Here is an 8,872-nt window from a genome sequence, read left to right as displayed (position 1 = left end):
CGCCGGCGACTCATGGCAGCCCAGCTCCAGGTTGAGCTGTTGTTCAGCATCTTAGCTGTAGAGGGCAGTGTCACTGGCCCTAATATGTGGGATCCGATCCGGGGCTCTCTGGCATCCCAAGCCAGTTCTTAACCACCGCGCCACTCGGCCGGCCCGTTTAGCCATTTCTCATAAAGTTAGACATACATTTATTACATGACCTGTCAATCCCACGCCTATGGATTTACCTAAGAGACACAGAAACTTACGTCCACTCAAAAACCCGTACATGAATGTTTAGAAGAGCTCTATTCATAACCACTTCAAATTGGAAATAACCCAAATGTCCCACAAGTGAATGAGTGAACAATGGATTACAACTCAGCAATGAAAAAGAATGAGCTAATGATACATGCAACAACTTGGATGGATCTCAAAGGCATCATGATGAGTAAAAGGAATCCATATCAAAAATGATATTGTATTATTTTGTTTACATAACAGCCTCAAAAAGACAAAACCATAGTGATGGAGCACAGATCAGTGGCTGCCAGGGGTTGGGGTAGGGGAGGATTTAGGAACTAAAGGACAGTCTGAGAGAGTATTTTGGGGGTGATTCAACTGTTTTTTTATCAGATTATGGTGATGGCTATATGAATCTATACACGTGTTAAGATTTATGGAACTGTACACCAAAAAATAAGCCAATTTTACTGTATTATATTTTTAAAAATAAAAAATAGAAAATAAAAGACAACAAAGAGGGCGGCCGGTTAGCTCAGTTGGTTAGAACGCAGTGCTCATAACACCAAAGTTACCGGTTCAATCCCCACATGGGCCACTGAGTTGCACCCTCTACAACTAGAGTGAAACAACTACTTGACTTGGAGCTGATGGGTCCTGGAAAAACACACTGTTCCCCAATAAAATTAAAAATAAAAATAAATTAAAATAAAAGACTACAAAACATCATCAAATGTGAAAAACCACTACTAGCCTCTCTCCCAGTTATCTGTATATCTCCCCCAAAACAAAGAAAAGCCCACATATTTCCCCCATGCTATGCTTTTATTCATTCATTTCATACATGCTTTCATAGCACCTAATACGTGGCAAGCAATTTAATAATAACGATGAAAGAATTCCAACTGATGGGAAGAACTCAAGACAGGCAGCCCCTTCTCCTGTAGGGTTTTATAATAGGAAAATTTTCTTATCAACATATTTATAACACTAAAAAGAACATCAAAGCAGTGCTTGGTGAACAGTTGTTTACCCACAATAGCCTTGTGAGATAGGAAAGTTGATTTTAGAGATGTGGGAAGGGAACTGAGATTCAAGGTAGATTTCAGAGACATAGAAACTGAACTGAGGTCAAACGAGAGGCCCAGTTTCACAGGGTGTATTAGTATTAAAACACAACTCTTCAAATTCCCAAGGCAAGGGCTTTAATTTGATTTCAAAACATTTTGTGCTAATGTTCGACATGTTTCAAGATTCTTAAAATTGTTCAGACTTCTGTTCTAGTTATTCCACTTCTGGGACTCTGAGGACATCATGTGAAACGTGGGCAAAACTTTATGCAAAATATGTTTAGTGCAATGTTGTTTACACAGTAGTTAAAATCTAGATATCTAGACTCACGGGAAATGAGGAAAATGGTCTAGCCTTTATAAACACTTTAGTAGCAGCATAATTACATGGAAACATGTTTGATACAATGTTAGATGAAAAGAACAGTATATAATTTTACCTATAAAATAATCATCACTATGTTTTTAAAAAATAAATAATTCTGGGGAAAGGTCAGGCCAATATTGATGATTAAAGGGAAAACGGGCATAACATTCTCTAGGTCAATTTCAATAGCATCAAAACTACCTTGTTGGGCCAGCCAAGTGGCTCAGTTGGTTAAGAGCTCGCTCAAGAGTGTGAGCTCTGAGCAACAGTGGTTCGATGCTCGGCCCAAGCTGAGCAGCCACTGAGCTGCCAACAGATGGCAGGATGGCTCAGCTTAAAAAACAAACAAACAAACAAACAAACAAAAAATCTTGTTGGGGGAAGGGGTTATCTTTGTGAGAGGTGTCAATGTCTTAACTATTATATTGTTTTATACACCTGAAACCAATAAAAAAAAAGTCAGCTAAAATATAGTATATATCTTATATATCTTTCCAAAGAAGATAAACAAATGGCCAACAAGCACATGAAAAGGTGGTCACCAAAATTAGTCATCAGGGAAATGCAACTCAAAACCACAATGAGATACCGCTTTGTACCCACTAGGATGGCAGTACTAAGAGCAACAACAACAGAAAATAACAAGCGTGGGCAAGGATGTGGTTCAACTGGACGCCTTGTGCATTGCTGGTGGCAATGTAAAACACTGTGGAAAATAGCTTGGTGGTTTCTCAACAAGTTAAGCATAGAACTACCATGTGGCCCAGCAATTCTACTCTTGGGCGTACACCCTGGGGGAACTGAAAGCAGGTGTTCAAGAAGGTGTTTGTACCAGTGGCACTATTTACAGTGGCCGAAGGCTGGAGACAGACTTTGCGTCCATCAGCTACATGGAAAACAAAGTATTTTACCAAAATACACACACACACACACACACACACACACACACACACACACACACACATTGGTTCTATTAGATGTTATACTAATGATATTAGATGTTATACTAATGATAAAATCATGAATGGCCAAGATTTTACAAAATGGGGTGTACTGTGTAAATATCACTGCCATTGTAAACAATGGCAAAAGCCTGAAATTACCTACATGACTAATCAAAAGGGCCCAGTTCAATGAACAAGGGTACCCATTGGAATGCTATGTTGTTACTGAAACTTGTATTACAGAAGTTTAATGACAAATTGTTAATACAATTCAAATTTAAAAAAAAATCAATTTATCTCCTCCCCCACAAAGTATGTGTGTGTGTCTAGATGTATATTCTGGGTTTATACAATACAAAAAGAAAAAACCAACCAAACAAAAAAACCACGAAAGGGATCTATATCAAACGGGTAACAGTGACTAGTTCTGCGGGGAAATTGCACACAATTTTAATTTTCTCAATAATAAAATAATAATTATTATTTGCTCAATATCTTGCAAAATAATAGGCACTTTTCTAAATCCTATCTATCTATCTATCTATCTGAAAATTAAATTAAAGACCCTATGAAGGAGGTTAACTAACTTCTTCAAGGTTACACAGCTGTTGAGTGGCAGAGCTGCGATTCAAACCCAGAGCCTGTAGCTGCAGAGTCTGAGATCCTAAACACTATGTTATAAAACCTTTTTGTTTCATCCATATATTCTAAATTTTATATGATGATCACATTTGGTGAGATAAGAGGAAAGAAAGTTATTTGAAAAAAAAATTAACCTAATCAAAAATTGTAAACGCTGTCATTATTGTGGGGAAGGAATATGGATATTTAAAAATTCTCCTATATGTCTAGGTTTTTCAAATTTCCTTTAAGGAATATGAATTGCTTTTAAAATGAAAAGGAAATAAAACCTCTCAACTAGGGTAAAACAAGGCATGGTGTCAGACTTTTAAAGCTATGCCCCAAAGGACAAGTCTAAGGGCCCTACAGACTCCAGTCCTGACACAGCCAACAGCTTGTGGACCAAAGGTAAGAGGGAGGGGCCAGTGGCAGTCTGAGTGTGAGCTCGGCAGACGGCCCCAGAAGGAGGGCCCTCCCATGCCCTCCCTAGAGCAGCATTGCTGTCCTTACCTTGTAGTGCTGTCTCATGCTCTCCCTCCAGGACTCTTCGCTGCTCATCCAGCTTCTCTCGAAGCTCTAGCTCCCTCTCCTTCTCCACCTGGCAGGGGCAGGGTGGGATGGGGGGTGCAGGGCAGGATGAGATTGAGTAGGTCCAGGTTCAGCAGGGCCTTATTTACCTTCATTCAGACCCTGGGGCTATATGCAGCTTGGTGATCAGAGTCCCACCCCCTCATCTGAGTGATGGAAATGACATGTGCTCAGAGAGGGCACACGACCTCCAAGACACAGCGAGTGTGGCCAACTGTGCCTTCTTTAGGGTTTAGGGGTGGTGGTGGTCCCAGAGAATTATCTAGGTAGAAAGGGATTTAAGAGTCTTCTAATCCTCATGCCCACTCAAGGCAGGAAGCCCTTCTACTGTGTTAGAATGTTTCCCCACCTTTCTCTGCATATAATGAATACAATGAATTATATGCAAGCAGTTACAAATATTTGTTCAACAGATAAAGGACTTTCTTCTTGGTAAAAGGAGTAAGAGACACCACAACAATAAAACCAAAAGTTGGTTCTCACTCTTAGATTTTGCAAGGTTAGCGGAACAGGAGGAAAAGAGGGGGTTTTGGGACTTACTTGTTGTGCCCATTTCTTCTTGTCCTCTTCGTGCTGCTGGAGAATTCTGGTTATATCCTTCTGGTGCTGCTCAGCTTCCTCAGATGCACACAGGTGGACAGTTGTGGCTACAGGTGAGAAAGCAGAATGAATGAATGAAAGAAGGAAATCACACTGAGCAGAAGTGGGGTAATCACACCAGCAGAGAAAGTGTGGGAGGCTGGGGCTGAGGGGTGAGAACCCTGATCTCCACTTCAGGAATGGTTTCAGTTGGGGATCAACCTTCAGAGGCAGCCCCCAAATCTCACGAGCTTTGCAGGCCCCTCCTTCAATGCCAGAGCCAGTGGTCTCATTTTGCCCACTAGGATCTATAGCGGAGCTGGAAACTCACAGGACAGATTCAGCCCATAAAGATGTTCTATTTGCCCTACCTAATATCTAAATTAAAAAAAAAATTAGTTTGCTGATATTTAATGACTGGGCAGTTTCTACTGAATACAGATTTCCAGCATTTCTTGAGGAAGCCACAGAAGTGACAGTGTACACCTTGGTGCCAACCAGGAACCAGGGCTGGGGAGCAGCTGCCTCCCGCTCTGTGCAGGATGTGGCTCTGCCATCACCACAGCCCTCACCTCTCCCTACTGAGGTGTATATAAGGGGTCATTTTGTCATGTGCTTTACCTGCTGGGGCCTGTGAGTGTCTGAGTGTGTGAACACTCCCGGTAGCATTTCCCCGGCTGGAGGCAGCGAAGCTGCCATGAGCAGGAAGGAGACGCAAACAGGAAGTCCAGCCCTTCTTAGGGCAACTTCGACACAGGCCTTGCCAATGCTTCGACTGCGGTATGACCTAAGGCAGTGACCTGTCCCCTCTGTGCCTCAGTTACCCAATATGTGAAATCAGGACAATAATAATATCTTTTTCACAGGGTTATTATTGAGATGTTTCAATTAGAAAACAATGGCAATAGAAATAATAATAGCAGGTAAGGAATGCTGAGAGCTTAGCATGCCAGGATTGTGTCAGCTCTGTTACAAGTGCCTCACAAACCACCCAGTGGGGTGGATACCATGATTATTCCCATTTCACGGATGGGACACTGAGGGACAGAGAAGTTATGCAGCTTGCCTAAGATCTTCCAGTTCACCTTCGGGGAAGAAGGGCTATCTGATGCGACAGCAAACTCTCCTCCCATCTCATTCTGCCCTCTTATGCCCAGAAAGCAGTTGTGTGTTGTGCCAGGCATTTGAAGGTGCTCAATAAACATTCTCTATTGTTCACTAAATGTTCTCTACGTGTTCATCAGGGCTCATGGCAAGCATTAGAGGCAAATACTCTCCTTTATGTTAGTATTAGGATTGTAGACCACCATGGGCAGGGTCTGGCAGGGGGTATGGAGAGAAATGTGGGGATAGGGCTGCTAAGTGAGAAGCCACGAATGTGGTCAGTCTACCAGGATAGAGGAGGAGCGAGTCAGTGCCCTGGGTCCTGGGGCTGGCAGAGGTCAAGATCAATTGACCTCTCACATTCTCACAGATCATTTGGCTCAGGATCCCAAATGTTGGTCCGCAAGGCCAGCAGTAGGCAGGCCCCAGCTGGGGAGAGGCTTATTGAAAAGCTATCATCACTAACAACACAGATCCTTGAGTCCCATTCCCAGAGATGCTTACTTCATTGGTCTATGGTGGGGCCCAGGGTCTGCATCTTTGAGGTTAGAATGGAGAACCTTTGAATTCTGGTCCAGTTGTTTATCTAGTACTTGGAACGTCATCTATAATATCCCTGACAGGCTGTAATTAAACACTTTCAGAGATGGAGAGTTCATTCCAGGCAGCTCTGAAGGTTTTAAGCCAACCACCACACAAAAAAGTCCTTTGAGACTGAACTGAATTCTGCCTGCCTGTTCCTGCTACCTTGAGGCCCTAGCTCTGACCTCTGGGTCACACTATACAGGGCTTATCTTTCTTCTCCACAAGGGCACTTCAGACACTTGGAGAGTAGTGTTGTTTTATGGCAACACCTTCCTTCGAGGTAAAACATCCTCTGTTCATTTAACGGCTGCTTACAGGACCTGGTTTTCAGATCCCTCGTGAGCCTGACCTTCCTTCACTGTATTCCTTCCAATTTTTCTAGATTCCTCTGAAAATGTACTCTCCAGAAATAAACTCAGCACTCCAGGTGTGGTAGAAACAGCCCAGAACAGAGAAGCACAGGTCAGGACTATCACCTCCCTGATTTTAGATACGATACTCCTATTAAGGTGACCTATCCAAAATCTGATGAGATAATTAAATAGCTGTATCACCTTTGTTGATTATAATGTAGGAGATCTCATGGATGTCAGGGAAGGCATTTATGGGGCAGGCTACTCACCTGTGTCCCCATTGAGGGGTCCTAGTTCCTGAGGCTCTGGTCTGGGTGGCTGACCTGGTTCTCGCTGTCTCTGGAAGAAACAACACAACAAAGAGGTAGAGGGCGGAAGGTCAGTATGAAGATAGATGCTACAGCAGGCATCTTCCAAAGGCAAGACAGGACTTCTAGTTGTGCCAGACCCTGCCCCCTTAGGCTGCCTCTATTCCCATCCCAAGGCAGCACCCCCTCGTAGGGAAGGGCATCCCAGAGCAGGATTTCTCATCATGACCAGGGAAACCCTCAGCAAAGAGACTTGTGGTCTCTTAGATTCTTGTGGTTTGGCTCCTGCCACCAACCATGGGGTCCTCCATGCCCATTTCTTCCTTCTCCCAGGACCTGGCCAGACCATCTGTTTTTACCCTCACCCCCAGTTATGGCCTTAAGATGCCCTAAAACGTCCCAACCCTCAGTTCAGAGACAATTCCTCTTTTTTCTCAGGGCTTGTAGCTACCACAACTTCTAGCCAAGTTCCCCTTAACGCTCTGTGGTGCTGGGGGCAGAACATCAGAAATCCCAGCCATGGTTTTACTGTGCGTATTCTCTGTTGGGAGGGGCTGCTTCCTAAGCTGTAAGGAGACAGAAGTACTTACCTTGCCAGATGGGGTGAGAGACCATAATCGGGATGTACCAGGCACTATGCTGCCTTATCTACACTATCTTAGCTAATCTTCAGAATGACCCTGGGGAATAGAAATATCCCCAGCTTAAAGATGAGAAGACTGAGGCAGGTTAGGACTCGATCAAGGTAGATGAGGGGATAACTGGCAGAGTCCAGTATTTGAGCCATACTTAGCAGGTGCGTTAACCAACCTTGGCCACCCAGTGTTGGTTGAATCTGATCAAAGGAGAGAATTGATGCAAAGGGCTTTCTATACCACAAAGCAGTGTCGGTGGCTGGCAGATTTTCAGTTTTCATAAATGAGTAATATTTTTTTAATAGGAGAGTTGGTGTGAGTTGAAAAGTAAGGATGCTGAAAAAATTGATCACAGGCTACCACTCTCATTTCATTAAATAGAGGACATTTTAACCTTCCAAAATATAGTAAGGAAAGCTCAAGACCAGTGCTTCCAGAAAAAGGGAATGACATCTATACTCAATGTTACACACACACTCACAACTTTAATTTTTCTCTCTTCACCCCAGATAGGTGAAAATTTGGCCAAGATCTGGCACTGACCACTGGTCCAGAATTTGGGGTGGAAAAAGAATTTAAACCCCTTGGAACACTTTCTAAGATGTTCTTTAAAAAAAAAAAACATATTCTAGACCCCATTTTGAGAAACATTTAAAAAAATAAGTCAGCCTACTAAAAGGCTATGAAAATGTTCAATTGTGAATTATCACTATACAAGGAAAACTTTAACAGATGTTTAAAAGTAATTATTAGAATACACATTATTAACAATTTCATGAACTTGAGAACAACTGAAATGCTGCCAGAAAGCATCCTTTGGATGGGGAGCAAAGAGAAGGGAAGGCTTCTAGAACATTCTGCTTCTGGCCCACAGAGCCCAGCACAGAGCCTGGCACAGTGTGAGCCCCTGGCAATCTGAGTGAGGCACAGGACCTTCCCCAGACCCTGGTTCCCCAAATCTGCTCCGTGGCTGGGTGTGCCTGACAACTGAGTCCTCCATCCACCTTGTGAAGACTCAGCCCTCCACCCTTCCCAGGGGGCGGGAGATGCTGGCCCAGGCATTAGCCAGGAGAGCTGTCAACACAGGAATCTGGGGAAGTGACGGGTGCCAGCCTCTCCACCCAGGGCTGCCGGAAGGCGGGAGATACACACCAATGACTATCTCACCCCAGTGGCCACCACGGGTTACGCTAATCTGGGCTCTGTTTTTATGGGAGAGCGAGAATTCCTGAATTCCAGTCATGGCTCTTCTGTGACCTTGGACAAATCCCGTCCCTCCTCTGGGCTCCTGCTTCGCTCTTTGTGTTGAGGCACTCAACATTAGAGACCGAAGCAGCGTGATCAAGAACTCTGGGTCAGCGCAATGATGGTGCCAACTTGGGCCAGTGGGGCAACGTCCTCAACAACTAGACTGAAGAACAAGAACGACAGCAACTTGTCTGTTCCCCTTCCCCCAATTCCCCAGCACTGTTCCCATCCCCCCAATTCCCCAATAA

The 8,872-nt window shown here is 43.8% G+C and overlaps 1 protein-coding gene across 1 annotated transcript in view; it reads right to left on the bottom strand.

Moving 5' to 3' along the window:
• The window catches only part of CCDC69 (coiled-coil domain containing 69), a 46,269-nt gene that overhangs the window by 11,249 nt on the left and 26,148 nt on the right, over window positions 1–8,872 (bottom strand). The window contains exons 3-5 of the mRNA XM_019627248.1: window positions 6,703–6,772; window positions 4,353–4,459; window positions 3,735–3,822 (exon numbers count right to left, since the gene is read on the bottom strand). Coding sequence (XP_019482793.1) covers window positions 3,735–3,822; window positions 4,353–4,459; window positions 6,703–6,772 — 265 coding nt within the window. The remainder of the gene's footprint in view (window positions 1–3,734; window positions 3,823–4,352; window positions 4,460–6,702; window positions 6,773–8,872) is intronic.

This window comes from Hipposideros armiger, unplaced genomic scaffold (genome assembly GCF_001890085.2).
Source record: "Hipposideros armiger isolate ML-2016 unplaced genomic scaffold, ASM189008v1 scaffold_725, whole genome shotgun sequence".
Taxonomy (NCBI): domain Eukaryota; kingdom Metazoa; phylum Chordata; class Mammalia; order Chiroptera; family Hipposideridae; genus Hipposideros; species Hipposideros armiger.
The sequence above is the reverse complement of the archived record's forward strand: the minus strand, read 5'-3'. Positions and strand labels throughout refer to the sequence as shown.